This window comes from Haemorhous mexicanus, chromosome 1 (assembly GCF_027477595.1).
Source record: "Haemorhous mexicanus isolate bHaeMex1 chromosome 1, bHaeMex1.pri, whole genome shotgun sequence".
Taxonomy (NCBI): Eukaryota; Metazoa; Chordata; class Aves; order Passeriformes; family Fringillidae; genus Haemorhous; species Haemorhous mexicanus.
In genome coordinates, this window is record NC_082341.1 from 3466184 (window position 1) to 3491316 (window position 25133).

General features: G+C 41.1%; 1 protein-coding gene across 4 annotated transcripts in view; it reads right to left on the bottom strand.

Moving 5' to 3' along the window:
• The window catches only part of ADCYAP1R1 (ADCYAP receptor type I), a 158937-nt gene that overhangs the window by 110818 nt on the left and 22986 nt on the right, over positions 1–25133 (bottom strand). For all 4 annotated transcript variants that reach the window (XM_059838669.1, XM_059838660.1, XM_059838651.1 and 1 more), the window contains exon 3: positions 15431–15579. In XM_059838669.1, coding sequence (XP_059694652.1) covers positions 15431–15514 — 84 coding nt within the window. In that variant the 5' untranslated portion in view covers positions 15515–15579. The remainder of the gene's footprint in view (positions 1–15430; positions 15580–25133) is intronic.

Genomic DNA, 25133 nt, shown 5'->3' on the forward strand with positions numbered 1-25133 from the left:
CAGTTAATGATGCTCTGAACACCACTGAGAGTAGGAAGACACATTACCTGTTTTATAGTATTTAACTCATTAAATCTTTTAATGTCTCCATTAATGCATATTAACAAATAAGGACTTTCAGTGGGAGATTTGGCCTTTGTCTTTAACCCTATTAAATATACTAGAGTAATATTATTTACATTTTATATATATTATATTTTTAGAGCCTGAGAACATGCAGCTCTGAATTAGGATCATGCCTTGTGATCTGGATGCAGCACAAATGTGCCCCTCTCAAGGATATGCAGTGAACGGGTGATGAAAAATAACTCTGGACCTCAATACCAATCTCTGATGCTTCCAAAGAACAATAAAACCACAAAATTCTTTTAGAGATGTCATTAAAGAGAGGCCCAGACTCACAGTCAGCAGGGACCTGTGCATTAGCCACAATAAAACCAAAATAAGCAGTAATTAATTACTGACATTTTCACAGGAGCTGGAGAGACAGGGAAACACAATCACACCCAGTTCCATTCCTCAATCACAAGAGCTGAACTGCAGAACATCTCAGACAAGGTGTGACAATTAGAGGGCTTTTCTTTTTACACAGGATGAAAAATTCAGACACATCCACCTCAATTCCTTTTCTGAGGAGCTGAGAGCAGCAGATACAGCAGGAGAGCAGAGATGGAACAGCAAATGACTAGAAAAAAGCAGATGAAACCTCTGGTCCACATCACAGCCTTGGCAGAATATGTAGAAATATTTCCTATTAACAGCTGGAGCCTTCCTATACCCTGGAAAATATTCCCTGGTTGAAGTCAACCCTGAACACTCCTGATTTTTTTTTTAATTTTATTCACATTGCTATGGGATGAGATCCTCAAAATTTGAGGGTTTTGGAAGGATAACCTACTGTGTAAAAATCTGGACCAGCACAGAACAACATATATAAGAGCAGTTCTTGCTGCATGTGTGTTACACATCCAGCTCATGCATTTTTTTCCAAATATTTTCCTATTTTTTCCCTTTTCCTAACATTTTATGTGTTAATCTAATTATTTATTATTGCTGCGTCAAGAATACTCTGCCATTACAAACTATAACTCAAAGTTCCTATGAACCATGATGCAAAACTGCAACTTATTACTTAATCCTGCAAAAAGTGCATTTCCTATCCGTGTGTGATTCCTTATCTGAATGCTTTATTTCACAAGGCATCAGGATAGGAGCATAAAAGCAAAAATGAATTTATCACCCATGCACTGCTCATGAGGCCTCCTTAGAAAACCCTACACAACATTTCCTGAGCTGAACCTCTTGGACAAAAAGTTCAGAAATGTCGAATATTACAAAAGATTACAGAATATTACAAAATAGCAGTGCAGAATTACTAGAAACCAAACCAAACCAAACCAAACCCAGTGCCAGATTGCATACCCAGCCTCAAATCCTTATTTTACTCTTATATCACTGCAGGGTAGGGTTTAATTTAAGGAGGGACAACGGGCAGGGATTGAGATGCTCTGGTGTTACCACCAGAACTCCCCCTTAAAGGGTGACTTCATTCCAAACAAACCAGCAGGGCTTGGCTGCCTTTCAGAGCCTGACAGATAAGCCACAGGTCTCGCTGTCAGAGCCTTGTCATGACCCAGATTCTGCTCCAGCTTCTTCTGCCTTTTGTGCCACACAGAAATCTCCCCAGAAAAGGGATCTGGTACTCAATAACAGGGTGGATTTTGTTCACCTGGCAGCACAAGTCCTGTTCTCAGCTGTTACAGCAGTTAATCTGCATTTCACAAAAAAATAATGAAAAGTAAAAAAAAAATAAAAAAAAAGAAAAGTAAAAAGTTTTTTTTTCATTAAAAGTTAATGAAAATACATTTCTGAAGTGTTGGCAGGTACAGGGACATTGTGGATACAGAGCTGGTGGCACAGGGGCTCTTGCCCAGGGTAGCAGAAGCCTCAGCTGTGCTGTTTGCAGCTGACTGCAATGCACAGCCTTTGAAAATCAGAGCCTTTTGCATATTTAAACAAGAGACAATTTTTCTTTTTCAAGAAAAAGGGGGGAAAAATAGGGTTTAGAGCCAAAGTATAAAAGGCTGCAGCTCTACGTGATGGATAAGAAGTGCTGGCTGATACATTCAAGCACCTCTTCCTAAATTTAATGTGCTAAAGGTGAGAAGTGTCAATAAGCTGGCACCCTGGGGCAAGAGGTGAGAGTTCTGCTGGGGTTTTTGTGCATGCCAAATCAGTGGGGTCCCTGCCTGCTGACTAAGACACCCCAGTCTTAGGTATTTGAGCTTGAAAATGCCAGATCCTACCTCATCTGTGACAGAATATCCTCAGTTGGAAAGGACTCACAAAGACCATTGAGTCCAGCTCCCCATCCTGCACAGGACACCCCAAAAACCCCACCAGGTGGGAGAATTGTCCAAAAGTTCCTTGAGCTCTGTTGGGCTTGGTGCCACCACAACTTGTGGTGGTGTTCACAGGGGTCCCAGGAGGAGGGAGGAGATGAGAATCTTGACTCCATGTTGCTGATTAATTATTTTATGATATATATTATATTAAAAGAAAATGAGATATTAAAACTCTACTAAAAGAACAGAAGAAAGGATTTCATCAGAGGGCTTGAAAGGAATAGAAAGGAATGATAACAAAATCTTGTGACTGCTCACAGCCTCGACACAGCTGGCTGTCATTGGTCATCAAGTAAAAACTATTTCCCATGCTGGGTGAACAATTCTCCAAATCACACTCCAAAGCAGCAAAACATGGAGAAGCTGAAGCTTCTCAGCTTCTCAGGAGAAAAGATCCTGGCAAAAGGATTTTTCATAAAATATCACAGTGACAACAACTTCCTGAGAAACCCACTCCAGTGCCTGACAAACCTCTGGGGGGCAGAAAGTTTTCCTGATCACCAACGCCATCATAACCTCACTGATTCTGGTTTTGGAATCCTCAGCCACCCTTGATTCCCACATCCCTTGATGTGTCTTGACCTATTCCCCACCCCAGCAGCACAAGCCAAAGTTTGCTTCTTTCTCAGGTGGCTGCTGAGAGCCACACAAAATTTGCAACCCAACCTCAGAAAACCTTCCCTGCCTGGCAGGACAGCCCTGAGTTTGAACCTGTGTCTTGTTCTTAGTAAACCAAAACCCCAGAAAAGCTTGTTGCTCCGTTTCTGCTGGATTTCCCCACAGAAATTCCTGCCCAGGAGCTGAAGTGCCCAGAATTTCTCAGTTATTGGCCTTTAACAGCTTCATCTTCACCTCCCTGTTCATACCCAGCTGCTAATTTCTCTTCTGCTGATGAATTTCCAGTTACAGAAAGAAAACTCAGTCCCACCATGTCCATTAATTTTACTTCTCAGGGAGTTTAAGCACAGGCTGGGAGAGCTGGGGGTGCTCACCTGGAGAAGAGAAGGCTTCAAGGAGCCCTTGGAGCCCTTTCCAGGGCCTGAAAGGCTCCAGGAGAGCTGAAGGGGGACTGGGGACAAGGGATGGAGGGACAGGACCCAGGGGAATGATTTTAAGCTGTCTAAGGGCAGGATTAAATGGGATATTGGGAAGAAATTTTCCCATGTGAGGGCGGTGAGGCCCTGGCACAGGGTGCCCAGAGAAGCTGTGGCTGCTCCTGGATCTCTGGAAGTGTCCAAGGCCAGGTTGTGCAGGGCTTGGAGCAGCCTGGGACAGTGGGAGGTGTCCCTGCCATGGCAGGGGTGGAATTGGATGATTTAAATTCCATTCCAACCCAAACCAATCCATAATTCTCTGATTCTCTGATTTTCTACATAATTATCCATCCTTCAGCCATGCAATGGAATAAAGACATGCAGAGCACTTCTCCACTTATTTCTGAATTTCAACATGATTAAAAAAAATAATACAGCCCCAAAGTCCTTGGAATTGTAATGTCAAATTGTGGTCATGTTCTAATTTATTCAGATTGAAGTTCATAGAGGGAAGAAACTTTTGTTTCAGGATCAGAAATGGGAGTAGCTCTTTTGGCTGCTCTGGTTTCCCTGCTCTCAGAAGAAAACCTTAACACATGTAAATACTCTCTGTATAATCCATGCTGAAGAGAGAAATAGAGCAGGGATTCCTCTGCCAGGAGAGCAAACTGCTGTCATACTTCAGCTAAACAAAGATTTGAAAGTAAAACTGGTGGAACCTCTTTTACATTGTCCCTCCTGGATTATTCTGGGTGATTCCAATGTTAACTCATTTATTTGATCCTAAAGATTCCTGTGTCCAGAATTTCTACATTGCAGCTTTCAGAACAGGTAAATATTTCACATTTTCACACATGGACAAAAAAAATCACTAAGCTCTGAATAATACAAACAATGCTCCAAAAGCAGTACCTGGAGCAGAATTTTCTCTAGATTAATGTTATTCCTGTCAAACATCCCTGTACACATCTCTGTCAAACTTCCCTTTTTTCTTCCTTGCAACACATTAAATAGAATTGAATTCTCCCCCACTTTCACCAGCTATTTTACAATGGCTTCTGCCACCTTTGCACTGGGTATGTTTGGGGCTTTTTCCCAAATTTTCCCTTTGCAGGCAGCACCATGTGGAGGGGAGCTGCCCTCAGTACAAGATGAGCTGCCCTAAAATACTGATTGTCATTCCCAAGGCATCATTTTGGATTTTGTAAACAGAGGTGTAGCAAAAAATCCAGGTGTACACAAGGGAAAAGAAGCTTCATTTCTATCTTTGTATTCCCACAATGAAATAGCTGCAGAATTCACGTTATAACCAGAAGGTGAAAACCAATGGAAAATAAAGTTTTATTATTTTTTGTCCCCATCTTCTGCTTTAATTCACAGAAAAAAAAATCCCTTTAATTTTAAAATAGAATCAGCAAAGAGCTGGATAAATAGAATAAATGAACTGCTGTGGAGAAGGAAGAAGTGTATAAATGCAAAAGTGAAAGCATTGCTTTGCAACAACACCCAGGGTGTCCCCAAGCTGCTCTGCCATGTGCTATCCATGGACATGGATTTTTGGGGCTAAATAATTTGGACACCAGGCCATGTGCAAAGAAATGTGTGGGGAAAGGCAGAAAAATAGGGATATGCAATGAAATAATGCCCTGAGGGCATCAGATCCAACTGAAGACATTTTTTAAGGGTTTGAGCTACAAAAGAGATGGAATACGCAACCCAACATTCCCTTTTCTTTGTTTTTTTTTTTTTTTAACTTTTTAAATTTCATTTCAGGATACTGAAGATACAAAGCTCAGAATGTCTGAAAGCCAAGAGTCAGCCAGAGCACTTTAGCCCTGCACAAATGGGCCTCAGCACCCTAAAAGGAAAATTTCTTCTTAATATCCCATTTAATCTCTCCTCTTTCCATTTAAAGCCATCAACCCCTGTCCTAAGATGAACTCCAGTCTGGACACTCTTCTGTCTAACAAGTTTATTGAGTTTTTCATGAAATTTATCTTTCTGTAAGGAAATAAGAAAAAAATCTCTGCCAAAACATTGGCATGAAACTGTTAGAAATTCAATTTTTCTGAGACTGTGGTTCTTCTGTCAAATTCAGTGGAACTGAACCACAGCATTCAGGTTTGAAGGATACATGGATGACAGAGAGGAATAGAAAAATCAATATATCTCCATATATGTGATCATGTTTGCTGTTCCTAGGGTATTAAAGCCCTTCAGCATCTTTCAAGCCATTCCCAGTGATGCTGTACAAAATTCCTGGCACTCCCACAGCTGCAGTTTATTGAGTTTCTTGTGAAATTTATCTTTCTATAAGGAAATAAGAAAAAAAATCTATCCATAAACATGGGCATGAAACTGTGAGGAAATTAATTTTTTTGAGATTGTGGTTGTTCTGTCAAACTCAGTTGAAGTGACCCACAGCATCTGGGTCTGAAGGGTACATGGAGGAACAGAAAAATCAATATATTTCCATATCTGTGATCATATTAATTTGCTGTCCTGAGGGTTTAAAAGCCCTTCAGCATCTTTATACCCATTCCCACTGGTGCTGTACAGGATTCCTGGCTCTGCCACAGGTGCAGTTTACTGAGTTTCTTGTGAAATTTATCTTCCTGTGAAGAAGAAAATTTATATTTCTGTAAGGAAATTAAAAAAAAAAAAATCTCTGCCTAAACATTGGCATGAAACTGTTAGAAATTCATTTTTTCTGAGATTGTGGTTCTTCTGTCAAATTCAGTGGAACTGACCCACAGCATTCAGGTTTGAAGGATACATGGATGACAAAGAGGAATAGAAAAATCAATATATCTCCATATATGTGATCATACTAATTTGCTGTCCTAAGGGTATTAAAGCCCTTCAGCATCTTTTTACCCATTCCTACTGATGCTGTACAGAATTCCTGGTTCTCCCTCAGCTGCTCTGCAAATGAAGAATTCCTGGGAATTCCCAGAGCTGCAGCCACTTGTGGATGAACAGTAAATTCATCATTCTGGGAGGCAAACCTTTTAAACTGAAAATACACAGTGAGAGTCAATGGTTATATTTAATGAGGTGCAGTTTGTTCACCTGGTGTTTCTGGAAGAGCTCAGACAAAATAAACAACATATGATGCCCAAAAGGTTTGGAGCTCACATATTTATGTTGCTGGAAGAGGTGCTAAAATGGACTCAGATTGAAATTACATGAGAATTTAATTGCTGTTGCAGAGCAAATCTGTTATTTATGTATTTTAAATAATGGAGAAAATTATCATTGGCTGGCTAACAGAGACCTAATAACTAAAACCTGCTCAGCCAGAGGGTAGCAGGAAAAAGAACATTTTAGTATCTCTGAGGGAGTGAAAACAGCTTGCTACCCTTGAGCTTTAGCATATCTCTAATCCTACCCAATCTCCATTTTGCATTATCAGTTATCTTGCAAGCCTTTAGCAAACAAGAGAACATAAAGTAAAGGTTTAAAAAACACTTTTATGTCAAAAAACAAAAATGTTCAGATGTGGCTATCAGGAAAGAAAAAAAAACCAAATTAAAATCTCTGGACTGCCCCTTCCCAAATGTGCAAGTATCAGTGGGTGAAATTGTTGACAAACTGTTTTAGAAGTCTTCAAACAAAAGCAAAGCCTGGATTTAGCCAAAATAACCCCTCAATAAGAAATTTTGGTCACAGATTCTGAGTTGGAGAGAGACTGTGGGGCAAAATCATTTGGAAAGAGGAGACAGCAGATAAAGTGTTTTCTTCTGTCTGAAACTCTTAGAGAATTAATATTCCCTCAGAGATTTTTGCACTCCAAAAGGAGCCCATTGAGCAAGAATAAAACACTGCAGAAAATGTGTTATTGGGAAGGGCAGGAAGAGTAAAATCCTTTATCACTCTGAAATCCTCCAGAGAAATCCAGATCTACAGGAGGGTGGAAGAGTGAGGTCAGGCACTGAGCACGTACAAGGGTTGGGAAAGCATCAAACTCACCAGCACAAATTAAATCTGCCTCAAAGATGTTCCTTGAGATGATTTTCCCTCAACATGTTGATTGGATTTACAGTCTAAACCATAGTGATAGCAAAAAAAACCAAAAAAAAACCCCAAAAAAACCCACAAAAAACATTAAAAACCCAAACAAACAAACAAACAAACAAACCAACCCAAAACCAAAGAAATCACAAGCATCTGGCATTTCTTCCTCTTTAGAAGAGCTGAGGAGTGTTAAAAAGTGTTCATTTCTATGTTGTTTCTTGTTTGAAGAAAATAAGTCTTTAGAAATCTGAGATGCAAAAAAAAAAAAAAGGGGGAAAAGTGGTTTAAATTGGGATAGGATTCTCTGAACTCTATTGGAAGGAATAATTCTGTGAAAGCACCACAGAATATTTTTTAAATGTTGCTCTTTGGAGAAAATATTTTTCCTGTTTTATTTAAAATAGATCTCCTTTGGGTTTGGGATGTTTTTATGATGATTCTGAAGTATTTAATGGATGCATTTATGATATTTTTTTTTACTCCAGACACAAAGATCCATTGGCATCTGCCCTCACTCATACAAGAACATACATTTAATATTGAATTTTAAAAATGTGTTCCTGGAACCAAGAGCAGTAAACAGCATTTGAGATAACCTTACAAACCTCCCTACCAAGATGAGTCACAAGATACTGAAAATTCAAGACAATCAATTGGGCAAGGGTGACTTACTGTCATCTATTCCTGAGGCACAAAACATTTATTATACATGCCAAATAAAAATGAGATTTCTAAAAACTAAAGAGACCAAAGTTTAGTCTAAAATAAAAATTTTTGGGGCCCTGCAGTGAAGAGAGCATCAGGGGGATTTCAGGATGGGTTTTACCAATGTCTAGAGGTGTCAATCACTAAGTACAGAAGAACACTAAATATTGAAGAATCAAAATTATATATAAATATAGATAAATATCTTACTCTGAGGCCCTGGCACAGGTGCCCAGAGAAGCTGTGGCTGCCCCTGGATTCCTGGAAGTGTCCAAGGCCAGGCTGGATGGGGCTTGGAGCACCCTGGGATGGTGGAAGGTTTCCCTGCCATGGCAGGGGTGGCACTGGATGGGCTTTAAGGTCACCTCCAACCCCAGCCATGCCAGGATTCTCTAATTCTAATCCAGATATCCAGCATTTAGGGGGCTAATTATTGCTCTAAGTGAATTTCCTGACTTCTTTAGGTGCAGAACTCAGCCCTAACACACACAGGAAAGTTCAGAGGCAGCTCTGACTCATTCATGGTGTCCTTTTAGGCAAAACTGGCATTGCATGGCATGGAAGAAAAGGATCACAGAGATCATCAGATTTCGGGATCCACAGCTCCAAAATCTGCACTTCCACATGGGGAGAATAAATCTGAGAGGAACACAACTTTCTTGTCAGGAGAACAAGTTTCTCTGGAGTGAGCAACTCACCCCTCGCCCGGGGAAACCCTGGAGGGTTTGTGGGGTTGGGTTTGTGGCCCTGGGGACTGCAGGGGCAGGAACATGTGGGCTTTGGGGGTGGCAGTGCTTCCTAAGGGGCCTCACAGAGATTAAGAGGCAGGTTCAACAGCCAGGTTGTTATTGCTTTGCAAAAGAAGCCCTGAAAGGCCCCTCAAGCCTGGCAAACTCTGCTTTCCCAGCCCCACAGCTGGGCTCAGAGGAGCTTCAGAATTTTTGTCTGCAGAGTTTGTGGGGTCGTGCAGTATTCCGTGGTTTTCCTGGGCCTCACATGAGTGGAAATCCAGCTAACTCACTCTAGCACACAGGGACCCGCCTAGACGAAAGTAAAAGACGAGAAGCGCTCTTCTCCACGTGGGTACGAGTACCTTGTTTATTGGCTTGGTGGCAACATACTCAAAAGAGGACAAGAACCCAGGTAAAAAAGAGAAAGAGGGACTCTCCCCCAGGAGCTTTTATACCCCAGGATGGGGGCGGGGAGAGAGGACCGCAGCCAATGGGAGGCCTTGAGGAGGGGCGAAGTACCCATGGGACAGACCATGTGTATAACAGGGGGGTGTGTGAGGGGGAGACCATGTGCTGAGGGAGGGGAAAAAACCATCCCCATGACCAAACCTTCTCAGTAAAGATTTCCTATCACCCAGTGCAAACAACAACTAAATAAACTATTCAGTGCAATACAACAGGGTGGGAGCCACTGACCCCACCTGCTCCCCCAGGAAGGGTTCCAGCATCACTCCCTGACCCCCAGGCAGGGCCCAGTCCCTGCCCAGGACCCACACTCACTCTGAGAAGCAGCAGGGCTCATTTCACAGACTGGGAGAAAACTCTTTATTGCAAGCCCTGCTGAGAGGGGCAGGAGGGAATACAAGAGGCCAATCCCTAATAGAGGAAGAGTGCTGCAAATGTGATTTTTTTCATATTTTTGTCCTCTCTTCTTACCTTTTGCTCCCATTTTCCCCTCCTCTCCCACACAGCTTTGGTTTTGCATCACAGCTCTCTCCTCAAGCTGCCTGCACAGGAAATCCTCCTGGGCTGCTGAGTCAGCAAACCCAAGGAATTGCAGGCAACACTCTTGGGGTCTAGAGACTTGAAAACTATCTCTCCAAGAGCTGGTAACTAACAGCTGAGCAACATGAAAAATCACTGATTCTGATTTTAATTGGGTTTTTCTTTTTTTACAGCCTCCTTTTCAAAGAACCCTTTCTAATGCCCCATTTGTTATTTGACTGCTCATCCCACCCTCCTGCAAGCCCATGAATGTAAAACCAGCAGGGGAAAAAAAAAATCACATTAATTAATGCCTTTAAATCAGTGTTGTCATCATTTTATTTGCCTCTCACAGAAATGACTGCTTCTTCCAGAGGGCAAAAAAAAGAACATTTTAATATAAAAACAGGCAACTATTTTTTGCTTTGTTACCTGCTGCTTTGCATTTCCAAGACTGAGCTATCTTGTCTGTCTAAAGGAAAGTTGTGGTAGATACCTGTGTTTGTTCACAGTCTTGTGAAGCACATTTGGGTAGAAAATGTGTATTTTCAGACTTTTTTCTCCTCCTGTCTTTCATCTTTTGTGCAAATCAGCTTAAAGAGCTTAAAAATCTTCAAGACCAGGCTGGACAGGGCTCTGAAAATCTTGGTCTAGTGGGAGGTGTCCCTGCCCAGGACACCTGACATTACCTGACCTCTAAGGTCCCTTCCAACAGAAACCATCCTACAATTCTATGAAAAACATTTTTACATTTTAACCAGGTGTGTTTCTGACTGGCAGCTGAGGTGCCCAGGTGAGGTTACAAGTGCCAGTGCACAGACAGAGCACCAACACAATATCCAGGGCTCCCACCACCTTCAGGAGTGTGAAAACACTGAGTTTTCTCAGAAAAAATCCACAGAGACTTAGAGATATGTCAGGAGGAAATCCCACTCTCACTCTGGCACTCTCTGGAAGCTCCTATCCCACCTAACTGACAGGATAACAACCATCTGGGACCTGAAATCTTAATTTTTGTGCCTCTGGAATGTCCTTGAAGTTGGTTGGTACCCAGGCCTCTGTGGTTTGGCCACACTGATTTTCTCAGATGATATTTGGTGATTCCAGCATTCTGAACCTGCTCTTTGGAACTGCTTTACCCAGTATTACACATCCAAAGACTTTGTTCTTCTATTTTAAACAGGGCTTTTAAGAGGTTGCTATTTTCTCCAGATTGCCCCCAGCACCAGCTCCTCCTATTAAAATGGAAAAGCTCCAGCAGCATTAATGCCTTGGTTAGCTGAGCCTTTATCTCCTATGGAGAACATTCCCAGCAGTCCCCAGGCTGTGTTTGAATATAAAATATTTATCTTTTCATTGTATAAATAACAGGGAAGTCACATGCAACTGTGCACTGTGTTTGAAAAACCTGCAGTCCTACAGAGAGCTTGACTTCTCTAACAGGGTTATGAGATGCTACAAATCACCAGGCAGGTAAACTAATTAAAAGCTCTCTCATTAAGCTCTGGAATGGTAAGAATGGTTTGCTTAAAGAGCAGGGACCAATCCAAGCTTTTCTGTCTGTGCCTGAGGAGCCCCACGTTTGGGCTGTGCTGAAAAACGTTGCAGGCTGGGAGAGAAACTTGTAGAATATTGTGTCTGAAATAAACTGTGCCTCATCTTTTAAAAGGAACAGAGGCTGGAAGGTGGATGGTTCTATTTGAAGGTAGCCTGGCACTGAAGTGACAGCCAGGGATGAAAAATGCAGGAAACAGAGAGTTCTCTGCTCTGTAGCCTCTACACACCCTGAGAAAAATGAGAAATATTCCCCCCTGAAGCAAACAGGGGCTGAGCAAACACTTCAGTCTCTCTTCTCAGCCCTTTGTGAATTACTGAACTATCATCAGATCCAGGGTTCATTCTCTGCTCTGTGAGGTGCTGCCTGCACATCCAAATCTGTGTTTGCCCACCTGACTCTCACTCAGAGATCACACTTCAATGTTGTTACACAAGAGGCATCACTTTCACCTTCCCTTTTCCGTATTTCTCTCTTTTTTTTTTTTAAGGAGAACATTCTTCCCAGCTGACCAAACATCACACAGAATATTCTGCCTCTGGAAACATTTAAGTGTAGCAATACTAAATATGTACTCACAAGAAATTCCAAGTATTAGGTGAAGAAATACATCAGATGGAATTATTCTGGACAGTTAGAGCACCTGCATTGCAGTTACATTTAAAATTCAGTTCATACACCAAGCCAACTTTGTGAGTCATGAAACTCATTGTTTCTCAAGTGCATTTGGAACCAGACAAAGGAATGATGGTTTAGGATCCTTTCTTCTCCATAACTTTAGTATGACTTTTGTTAATACTTTCCAATTAAAAAAAAACAAACCAAAACAACCAAAAAACGACAACACGCAGCCCAGTGTTATCACAGATGAATGGAATGCAAAGTCAAACCAAATGCCAGTCAGAAAAATCAAAATGCCAAAAAAAAAAAAAAAAAAGACATCATGGAATCCTAGAAAGGTTTGGGTTGGAAGGGACCTCAAAGACCATCCAGTTCCAGCCCCCTGCCATGGACAGGGACTCCTCCCACTACCCCAGGTTGTTCAGGGCTTCATCCAAAGCAAAGAATGGAAATTACTGGGAAGAGTGGAGCCACCTGAAAGAAATAGGTTCAAACCAGCTAAAAGAGTAACATAGGCACTTAAATCTAGGAAAGCACTTAAATGGCAGAAAAAAGTAAAGTTCAAGAATTCTTCTAAAGACCTTGCAGGCATCATGGTGCCTTCAGTCCTGAGGGGTCATGGGTTAAGTTAATGCAGAACAGCCTTTGTGTAAAACACATGAAAAACTGAACCACCCACGACTCTGACAGTTAGAACTGGCTTAAAATGCTAATTTTTAATTATTTCTTAGCATAATATTTTCTTGTTGTCTGGTCAGAGCCTATAGTTGAAGCCACCTGGAATTTCCCATTCATATTTGGTTCTCTTTTTGTCTTTTCTTGATTTGTTTATGAATGTGGACAACAATTTTGGGCCTTTTGTAGGTGAAAGGATCTGACCAGATGTGCTTGGAGGAGAGCAGTATATAAATAGTTTTTTTCCAGGAACATTGTGGAGTCTAAGATGACTTTCAATTACTCTAATTATTTTAAAAGTCACATCCACTCCCTTGACAGAAAATTGGAAAATCTGCATGACAGAAAATGCCAGTTTGAGGTCAGGAGCACAGCACATTACAGATGGTTCACAGGGAAAGGCTGTGCCCCAGTGGGGAGAAATGTGTTACCACAAGAACTGCAAAAGAATGACAGCAAGGAAAGAAACATAAATAACATTATATCAACCCTGAAATTTGGTCTGTGAAACGAAATGCAGGGATTTAATGTGAAATGAATACTTATACACAAATTATTGTACAATCTCTGTGGTGGGCTCTGTGTGTGCAAACACACAAATTCATGTGTGTTAAATGGGTAACTTCAATGTCTGGATTCCTGCAAAAGACTGCAGTAAAACCTTATAATCATAAAGAAGATCACAAACTTTGCAGAAGCAGAAAAAAAAAAAAAAAAGCAGTTTTTTTTCTTTTTAGCTCTGGTTTGCTATTTGGTATTTCATTAAGAACAATTCTTTCCACAAGCTGGAGCTGATCACTAATTATCCAGCTCAGCAACCACAGTTATGTCCTGAAACGTGAGCAATTGGGAATTTGCTGTCCTTCTCCATCTGCCAGGAAGGTCACCCATCTGAGAGCTCAAGAGATTTGTTCATTTATTTCCCTTAATTAAAAACTGTTCACCTCTAAAAAACGAGACACCTTCCTAGGGTCTCGAGCTGAGCACTGAAAATCTTGAAATATTGAAGGCTGTTGGCCATTTAACAGAAATGCCTTTTGTCTTTTGATCATTTAATTCTTTTGGTTGCAGTCTGAAAAATATGCTTGCATGGCCAGGAATTCAGCTTTTCAGTTCCTCCCAGGGCAGGATCCATGTCATCAACATTTCTATGTCCAAAACCAGCATCTGAATTTGAGCTAAACTCCTTTTATAGGCAGGAATCTCACAGTACCTAAATCAGGTTAAATTTGGGGGTTCCCCCCCCTCCCCATTAGCTTAGAGGAAGTTTACAGTAGTAATTTTAGAGATGTATTATAAAAATTAAACATACTCAGTTTTTAATAAGTAATCATTTCTACCTGAGCAGGAAATCTAAGGAAGAGTCACAGGAGCCATGCTCTGGATAAAAATTCCAAGGCCATATATTTATATGTAAAGGACTGTAATATTTGGATGAACACAATTATGGCACCAGTTCCAACCCAATTCTACAGAATTCAGCTGAATTATTCCACATTTCAGATGTGCAGTGAAATGGACTCTAAACAAGAGCCAAAAGGAAGGAAAATGTATTTTTGTGTGCCAAAGTAAAACCAAGTTCTCTGTGCTAGCTGCTATGCATTGTAGCAGACAGGCCAGATAATTGATACACAAGAGCAAAAAAATCTGCAAAAACTGCTAAAAAATGCTCTGGTCACACCAGCACCACAAAAAACAGCTGTCATTAAAAAATAAAACTTACTAAATGTCATGAATTCTTTCAGATACTGACTACTAAAGTGCACTAATGTGAAAATATTCTGTGTATTAAGCAAGTATAAAGCATTTGTATAGAACCTGTAGAAGGCTCTTTAGGGGAATGAGCTGGAAGATTGAAATCCTGGTGCTATTTGTCACTGAATTCCTGGGAGCAGTGCTGCTGGAGAAGAGCTGAAAAGCACATTTGTGAGCAATGGTTTAACACAGAATTGTGCTGAATGCAACAAGGGCTTGTGTATGACTCCTCACAGCTACAAAGGGAAACAAAAAAAAATCTTTTTTCAGTGTTTTTGTGGCTGGTTTGTGAGGAGAGGTGCAGTCACTGTGTGTAGGGACAATGGAGAGGGAGAGTTACAATTCCCAGATGTGCTAACACAAAGTTATTAATGGAGGAGCACATTGTTTAGTGAGTAAAGGCTTGTGGAGAAATTTAATCCCTGTCATCTTCATAAAGAGTTGAATATCTTCAGAAAGATGATGGATGACTTTAAGGGCCTTTAGTATCTTTAGAGGCCCATTTGTATTTTTTCTTAAAATTGTTCCTCTGAAAATGGAGGCCTCCAAAAGCAATGCCTGGAATATCTCAAGGTTTAGGTTTCATTGGGGGGGATGAAGGGAATCTTTAATTTTATCCCTCTGTCTGGAAAAAAAATATTTTTAAACCAATGGATTTGAAACAGATGACACACTGGTTTTTCTTCTAATTATTACTTTATTCTGAATCTTGGTTAAAAACAGTGAACAAGTGCCCTCAAGGGATGGACTTGCCCTTCTCAGGATGAGCAATGAACACAGTCGTAATTCATTAACAAAGGAGGCTGAAAAAGTCTTAACCCAAACTATGAGACCACCCAGAAAAATCCAGAATCAGTGTCAGCAGCAGATCTTTCCCTCTTGGCAAGTGCTGGCCTGGAGAACATGTATTTATATCAGAACAATGCAAATAAAATCATTTTTCCTTACCACAGGAAGCAATACGAGGCTGAAGAAGCAGATCTTCCAGTTGATGGCCATCTTCTCTCCAAATTTTGCACAAGTTTTGTTCATTAACACCGAGATTAGGGCTGAAGCACAGGCTCTGCTGATATTTTGAGGTCTTCACATCAAGATCTCTGCAACAAAAGGGGAAAATTACTATAAATATGTAAACCAGGGAGAGAATGAAAAAGAAATGGACAGAAAACAGAGAACCCAGCACTTGAACTGCAGGTGGCACTTAGTAGAGATCAACCAGGCTTTTGCAGATGTTAAAGGTGGTCTTGGATATCTAATTTAAAGGCAAAGGACTTGGTGTGATCAGTAGCTTGCGTCAAATGCTGGAACAGGTTCTGCAGCTGCAAACACCTAAATTGTACCCAGAGGAGGAGAAAGGGTGGATTATTTTGAACAAGGAAAAAAGAACTTTTCTGCTTGATCTCTGAAGTTGTGCTTTGCACTTCATGATTTTCAGTAGTGTTTTAAAAGCAAAGGGTCTGGGGGCTTTTTAGGGGTCTAGTTCCCAATATAGTTTGTCCAGATTAAAAAAAATCCATACCTAGGCTCATTAGTAATATCTTAATAGGCTTGTTAATAACCTTTCTGAGAACTTGGCAGTAGGGGGGCAAAAGAATGAATTGTAGTCTCAGGCTGAGGATTCATCCAGGACATAATCAGGAATGATTTATATGAACAACAATGTCATCCATATCTGTGACTTCCATTGCTTGGCCTCTGCCCTGAAAGAACAGAGGACTGGGGGGAAGGTGTTTTAAGATTTGGATTTATTTCTCATTATCCTGCTTTGATTTGTAAAGGGATGATTTGTAAAATAACTTTTAGAACCAAAGGACACTCAAGTTTGATACTGACTGCAACACACTGCCAGGACATCAGCATTTAGAAAGGAGAGAGTCTTTCAATTAAAAAATAAAACAGGAAAATTAATCTCTCTCTAAATTTTGGGAGAACAATGATTCATGAAATTCACTCTAAACGGATCTGTTTTCTTCTATCCTCACTTGATCAGTCACTCATGCTCTGTTCTGGCACTGAATTTAATTACTTCACTGTATTTCTGATGGTTTATCAAATAATGAGCAATTGATAAGATCTCAGCTGAGGAGGACAGCAAACATCCCTGGTGACATTCAGCCGTGAGGACTTGGAATTCCATTAACAGCAGCAAGACAAAACCAGACAGATGCATTAGCAGCCACTGCATCTGAAATTATTTCCTGATCATTTGCACTCCTGTGTGCAGCTCAGTCCAGAAAAGCCAGAGAGGGGTGGAGAGGTTGGATTCTGTCCTTTCATTCTGTAATGCATCAGGAAATGATCAAAGTGCAGTGGAAGGGTGGGAGATGCCTGACCAAGAGATGGACATGTTCAGATGCCCTGGGGGAAAAGGGGTGACTTTTAGAACACCTTTTTACTTTAACCTGGCAATCCCTAGGTTTGAAAAGTGGAGGGTGGCTGTTTTCTCTTTTGACTGAGTGTCCAAGGGGCCTCTACAGAGACAACAAGAACATCTGCAAACCATTCCATGGCTTTTCTCTCACATATTGCAGGGAAAATAAAAGACTCTACTTCAGTTTTTGCTTTCAAGGTAGCCATGGAAACCTGCACCAAATACTGGGCTGAGGCATATCATCCAGGGAGAGTGGAGTGTTTCTTAGGGAATAAGAGCTACCAGAACTTCTGCCCTGGACCTGCAGCAGAACCTTTTATACAGTTGAGCTGTTCCTGTCATGTATGTTATACATGCTGTCACATTCCACCTATTACTAATTAAGTGCTACTTTTCTCTATTATCAATTAAAGGGAAGTTATCTCTATCACCAATTAAAGCCCAGCTACTTCCCCAATAATTACCATCACCCATGTTATACTTGAAAAATAAACTTTTTTAAAATATATAGGTAATGCTGATTCAGCATTACTGCTCAGTATTGAGAAAAAGAAATAATTATATCAGTATTGGATTTGGAAGGGAAGCTTGAATGATTAAATTTTCTTCTGATGTCACTGGTTGATAAATCCCATAATTTCATTACTGATGCTTCATGTGGTGGTTTTATCTGCATCTGCCACTGTAATTAAAATTAGTGAAGTCAGAAGAGCCAATAGAAGAGGGGTTGCACCTCTCAGTTATGGATAAACAGTTCCTCAAGATAATCTTCAGTTATCTCTGATGAAACAGAAGGGCTGTAGAAGTGTCTGAGACTCTGAAAATCAGCTGATTGTTGCTCAAACAGAATGGGTTTCAGGGCTTTATTTCAAGCATGGCTGATATACAGGAAAAAGAAAAAAGAACATTGTTTTGGTCACCTAGTGATTTAAGAAAATAATTCATCCCCTCTGAAGGTGAATTTGTCCCCTGGAAACACTTTCAGTGCCACAGCAGCATCTGAGTTGCTTCAAGGGCAGGCTGGAAAAGCTCTGTCAAAACTTGTTCTGCTGCATGTCCCCACTTCTTCCTCCATCTAAAAAGGTCTCTGGAAGCTGGTGAGGACAATTCCTCCATGAGAAGCCCACAAGTGCCAAGTGCACAATCTGATGTCAATAACAAACAAAACCACACAGTGAAACCTTTCTGGGTACAATGGGACTATTCCCAAGAGGCCTAAAAAGGTAATAAATCACTGCTCAAAAGTATAAAAAGTCCAAAAGGATCAAATATGGGTGAAATTGTTACACAGCATCACAGAGTGCACCCATGGGATGAATGAAGTTGAGGAATTTTTTTGATGAATGAAAGAGGATTTTTTGTGGCTTTCCAAGGCAGTTAGAAGCTCTCACCCAAAAGAAACCCTCTGATCTGCTGGGCTCCTTGCTGTGGTCCTCTGGGATGTGTGCCAGTAGTTTGAAAGGAAACCAACAGATTTCAAAGCTGGCCCACAATGGTTTAGACCAATGATGATCAAATGGGAATTCATCCCTTAATTCATCTCACTTCAGTGTCCAGGCTGGGCCTCCCACCCCATCCTCTTCCTGCCCTATGACCAAGCTCCCTCCAAGGTGAGGAAATCTGAAAGCTTCTGACAACATGCAGGAGACATTGAGGTTTTGAAGACTGAATACATTTCAGAAAAGTCAAGCACCCCAAGCACAGTTACTCCAGTGCTTCTTAGAGACATGAAGAACATTTCTCCATGAAAAATCAACACAGGTGGAGAATTACTGGATGCAAAATATACGAACAGGTAATTATCATGAAATCCTGGAATGGCTTGAGGTTGGAGGGAACCTTAAAGATCATCATTCCAACCTCCTGCCATGGACAGGACCACCTTCCACTAGAGCAGATTTCTGGCCTTGGACACCACAACCTCTCTGGACAGCCTGTTCCAGTGCCTCACCAACATCATAGTAAAGAATTTCTTCCTAATCTCAATCTATCCTACTTCAATTTAGGCCACTCCCCCTTGGACTTTCATGACACAAAAAGTCCCTCTCCAGACTTCTTTTAACCCCCATTAGGCCCTGGAAAGTGCCCTAAGGTCTCCCTGGAGCCTTCTCTTCTCCAGGATGAACAGTCCCAACTCTCAGTCTGCATTCACAGGAGAGGTGTTCCAGCCCCCTGACCAGCTCTCCTGAGGGCTGGAACACTTTTCATTATGCACCCAATATTTTTCTACCTTTAGGCTCTCAATAACACACTGCATTTTATGATTTCCCTCCTACAAGTCCCTAATTGTGGTATTCCAGCTACATCATTTATTGAAAAGGCACAGTGCCCCTTCCTCACGCTCCTGCTCACCAGCTATGAGCAGAATTTGGAAATCAACCCCTCAGTGACCTAGGACATGCCTCCTAATTTTAGAAACCTGGGAGAGACATCCTTACACATGAGCTCATTGTCAAGTTTCTTTTTTTATCAACAGAGAGAAGCAGACATGTGAAGGAAGTGTTTGGTCTGACCTATTTTAACCATCTCCTTTAAACTTCCAGCTCCTCTCCCAGGGTGTAAAGGAATTCTGAGCAGCCAGCTTGTTTGTTGACATCTACACTGTGGGTATCTAAATCTGGACAGAATAATCCCATCTCCAGTCTGAAATATATGGATCAGCAATATAAAACCCAAAACAGTGAAGTTCCACCTACCACAAAGGATTGAGAAGGAATTGGATTGTTTTGGGTGTCAATAAATTGATGCTGATATATTTAAGGCCACAGAAAAGCTAAAAGAAGATTTAATACCAGACAGCAAGAGCTCTAAAGCTTTCCATGGAAAACACTTCACAAAGAGCAACCCTACTAAGGCAAAGGAAAGGAACATCATGATCTTTCCACTATCTTTAATAGAGTAGCTATTATTTCTTGAAGTTCAAATATTTTGGGTTGATTTTGTTTACCTGCTTTCTAAATTTGCTGAAATTAAAGCTTCTCCATGGAGTCACAGCAGCCAAGGGTCTGATTCTACTTTCTTTTATAAACCAAGAAGACTTTTATTCTCCCTTTATGTACTTCACTGGGAAGGTCCCTCAAGTCCTTGTTCCCACTCACCAAGTCTGTTGTCAATGACAAAACAGGATTCAAAGGGTCATTACATCAGGAGGCCTAAGAGGTGGATTTTCAGAAAGGATTTACTGCTACAAAGGACAAAACCCTTTTCAGCTGCACATGAATGTCTTGAGGGTCTCAGACAAAAAAGGAACACCTTTGCCTGAAAGAGTTCTCAACAAACAACGTGGAACTTTTTCACAGAATGGTCCACAAGGATGGATGCAGGCTGCCCAGTGTTCTAACATGGGAGCTGGTATGGGAATCCCAGGCTGAAAAATATCCATTCATGATAGATACATTCAGGCAGACTCTGCTGGTTTCCTGTTTTTTCACTGTGCAGGAAAATTGCTCCTTAAGAAAACAACATTTAAAAGGGAGCTGATACAGCACTAAAACAATTTTGCATGGATATATTTGAAAGAAATAGATTCAGCTGTTGCTGGCTTAGGCATATAAGAATATGCCTAGTTAATGAATATCCAAGTTTGTTAGCAATACTCAGTAATAATCCTTTTCCTTCCTGGAGGAATAGGATTTTGATATATTTTTTCCCTGCATAAAACTGAGAAAACACCTGTGAATTTTACTAGAACTCTCTAGAAGTGAAGATAAAGGTGTGATTACAAAAGTAGGAAATTGTAAACTGCAGGTGCTGAGACTCCCATATGCAAACGAGAGCTTAGGTATCAAATATTTCTAAATGAAGCAGAATTATCAATTTCACTTACTTCCACAAGGACTTGTATAGGAAATTATTCAAAGCAATGTGGTTTTGCAAGAAGAATGACTGCTGAAGAGGATACACAGACCTGGGGGTAGGAAGGACCCGTGCAGATTGTCTAGTCCAACAGCAGGTTATTCAAAACCCATTCTCAATCAGTTTCTGAATACCTCCAATGTTGAGACTCAGCAATTTATCTGATCAACCTCTTTCAGTATTTGGCCATTCTAACAAGAACAAAGTGTTATCTTACAGCTGAATTTCCTGTGTGTCTGTGCTTGCTGCCTCTTGTCAGCACTGAGAAGAGCCTGGGTCCATCTCCTTTGCACCCTCTCATCAGGGATTTCTACATATTGATAAGATCCCCCCAAATCTCTTGCTGTAATTCCTTAATAATCTTTGTGGCTCCTCACAGAACCCACTGTGTTCATGCTCTCAGCAGCCCAGCCCTGGACCAGGCACTCCAGGGCTGAGAGAGAGGAATTATCACCTCCCTTGACGTGCTGCCAAAGCTCTTCCTCATGCAGCTGATGATGCTTTTGGATTTCATTGCTGCAAGGGCACTTTGCTGGCTCAGGATCCACTTTGTGTCCACCCAGAGCTTTAGGTCCTTCTCTGCAGAACTGCTTCCCAGCAGCTGGTTCCCAGCTTGCCCTTGTGAATGGAATTATTCCTCTCCCAGTGCAGGACTTTTTGCATGTCTTGTTCTTTTTCATCTTCCTGCCTATTTCTCAAACCTTTCTGGATCCCTCTGAGCAGCAGCACAATCAACCTCTTGGTCTATCAACCACCCTTCTTAAATTTGTGTAACCTTCAACCTTCTTGCAGGTGCACCCTGTCCCATCATCCTGATCATTAGTGAAGGCATTAACCAGCACTGCCACATCAAAAAGATCTTTTTAGTTCAGCCCAGCCTGCCTGGACTCTCTCTGCAGCCAGTGGAGATGTAGGTGACCTCAAGGAGCAATTTCTATATCCTAAATATAGATAGGGATGACCTGGTCTAGTGGAAAGTGCCCCTGCCATGGCAGGGGCTTGGACTGGCTGATTTTTGTAAGGTTCCTTCCACCTCAAACCATTCTATGGTTTTGTGACCCTCTATCTAATTCTGGACAAAGTGAATTACTGCTTTGCAAAAACCAATTTTCTTTTCCTCTGTTTGTTCAGGCCTGATGAGGGCAAGCACAAAATATTCCATTCCCAAAGTTTAAGACACCAAAGCATTAATGGTAAGCAAAACAGAGCCCTAACTTCCCTCTAGGTTGCAGCCTTTTCTTACATTCAGTATTATCTTAGTTCCTTTTATTAACACAGCCTAATAACTCCCATGTATGATTTACTTCAGCTGTCCCCCATTACAATTTTGGTGGAGTGTTGTTGTTTTTTTTTTATTTTATTATTTTCCTTTGAGTGGTTTCAATTAAATTGAAATTCCCTGAAGATATGAGCATTATAATTTGTCCTTACAAAGTACACTCTTTATCACTTCTGTGTAACCTGACAGCTCCTGCTGTCAATTCTATAGTTTTATAGAATTTTCCTAACATATAAAATAAAAAAAAAAGTTTATAGCTATTCCAAAGCAGATTTTAGTAAGTATTGCTCAGCCAATTCAAGAAAGATATTCAAATTTACACAACATGAAGATCTGATTTATTTCTTGAATATCTGCAGATTATCGAAAACTCTTTGAAAGTCCTAATCCTCAATATCTCATTTCTTCCTAAATGTGGTCATAAAGCCCAGCCCTTCCTGAGCTTTGAAAGTTTATGCTTTTCTGGGACATATGTATAAAACTAAACAAGACTTGACATATTTTTAAAACAAACTCCATTTAAAATGCCTGAATTTTATAAATAAAAGAAATTCTCACAATATAACAATTCTTCCTGATATTAAGCTGCTTCACCAGTACAGATATGATGAAACATTGAAGGTTAATGACATCTCAGTTCTGGATATCTGAGTATTTTGACATTGTAATAACTTTGAATGTCTGTTTGATGGAGGTGCTGCTTCAGGCTCTCTGAAAATTCAAGTGGACATGAGTGGATCATGCATCCAGAGGTCAAGATTTTCTAGCTTATCTCTGCAGTGATAGACTCATGATAGCAGAGGATATGGAACCCAATTCATCCCTCCCTGGGCACAGAATTGCTTTTCTTGGCAGGTCTCCTACATAACACCATCAATAAAATTCTTGCCTCGATTGGCATTATTTTCCCTATTGCATTATCCATCAGATTTATTGTGCCCTTATGCTATTGATGTCCCCAGAGGCCTGGTGAAATGACAAAACTTCTTAACTAAAGACCCCAGACACTCCAATGCAGGGAAATAACTGCAAGCTACCACACATTCAGGAAGCATTAGGCAGAGAAAAAAAAAAAAGAAAATCATGTGAGAAGATTCCCTTTTCACAGCAGATCAATTATCCTTTTTAAGCATCTGTGGTATGTGTGATACTTCATTGCTAATATGAAATTAATATTGGGATCATAAAGATAACGATGTGCTGCTCCATTCCAGCAGGGCTTTAAGTGCTGCTTGGCCAGGAATTCAGAATTATTACTCCACAACCAGGAAAACACATTCTCTACCCAGCACATCAATGTTTTGCACGAGCTCCCTGATTAATTTGCTTTCCCTGACTGGTGGTCTGCGTTTCCTTCCCTGGTTGCAGGTGTAAATATTGGTTTTGATGTCACCTGTCCATCAGGCTCTGCTTTGAACCTGCCCAGCACATGTGGACAATATCTCTCCAGAGATATTTCCTCTGCCTCTCCAGGCAGAAGAAAGAGTAAGAGCAGAGCAGAAAATGCAGCTCTGGACCAAAGCCTTTTATTCCCATTGTCTCTGAGGATCTTCCCAAGTGCAGTACTTGGATAGTACCTGCAAAACAATTCCTTAGCTCAAAATATTCTGTTCATCACAGTGTGATGCCACTGGGAACACCCTCAATTAGCCCTCTTGATGAGCTGAGCTGATTATCTTAAGATCAAACTGCCATGATAAAGCCACCATTGCTCCCCAGACCTGAGCCAGGCTCCATGCAAGGTGCTCTCAGCTGTGAGGAAATGCCAAGGGTATCTTTAACAAAATATTCCCCTCTTTGTTTAGCATGGGCAGACTCCATAAGAGTGTTCCTGTAGCTGGGGATGGACCCAAGGGCAAGACTCCAGTCTTGGAGCTCCAGAAGCAGCACAGCAAACTCTTATCACCCCTGGGAAACAAGACTACCCTTCCTGTTCCAGAGCAGGAACAAGTAATAAAATAGGAAATGGTTTGGAAGGTGGTGAATACAATGAGCAGCTGATTGTATTTCCTGATGCCAAAGGAATAAATACAAGGTGGTGTGAAGAAACCAGTCTGATACAACCTTGGTATTGAGAAAAGGGTGCTTGGGAGTGTGGAGAAATTGCCAAGTTGTTCAGAGAGGAGGATCAAAAGACCTTTCTTTGCCTCAGGTGTACAATCCCTTGTTATTTTCCAGTGCAAAGTCAGAGGCATTCTGAACACAACAGCTTGGACTTCACTGAGCATTCTGAGCTGGCAATCTGTGGTGAGGGCCCAGATGAACATCCAGGCTCCTTCATCCACCTCTAATCAATATCAAAAGCTTTCATGGGCCAAACTCCAGCCCACCTTGATAAAGGGACAGATAAAATATGTTTCCCCACTTCTCACTGGATAGGGAAAAATATACCTTTACAACTGTGATTCCTCAAGCAAATATTGTGAAGGAAATGTATCCCAGAGCAAGCCTGGGGCTACAATCCTGTATTTTCCATTCTTAGGGAGGTGAAAATCCCTTTTTTTCTGTTTTAACAGTTTCACTCTTTTCTACTACACTGAAAGACAAGGTTAAGACACTGCATGAGCACTTGGAAACTGTAATTTTTTTCCCCTCCACATTTCCTTTTGTCCTCCTTTTCTATTGCATTTCTGACAGCCCGGGCTCCCAGCTGTGTCCCATATTGTGCTTAATAAACTCATTACATTTGGACATTATTAGGACCTTCCACAGCACGTGTTCTTGCAACACCAGGGATGGAATCCAAGGCACATAAATGTGGCTGTCTGAAAGGGAACCATCTCTATCCACACTGGCTTCTCTGAGCTGCTTCCACAGTGGATGGAAAACGAGTCATTGCCCTCAGCAGCACAGGGCTTTGCCTTGCTCCCAAACAATGTGCTACTCATCTTGGCAAACAGAGGGGTAATAAAGCACAAAATCAGTTTGATTAGCTCAGGAGAGCCTGTGTGGAAATGGCACAGCCCTAAGAATGGCAGAAGTATCAAACTAAAGAGGAAGGAAAGTGATTGAAATCAAAGTCACTGTTGGGTCAAGAAGTTAAGGTGGGAATTGGAAGAACACTTTGGACCACCAGCAGAAAAGAGACCTGAAAGTGCCTTCCAGAGAGAGGAGGAAAGAAAAAATAAACTTAGAATATTGAGAGG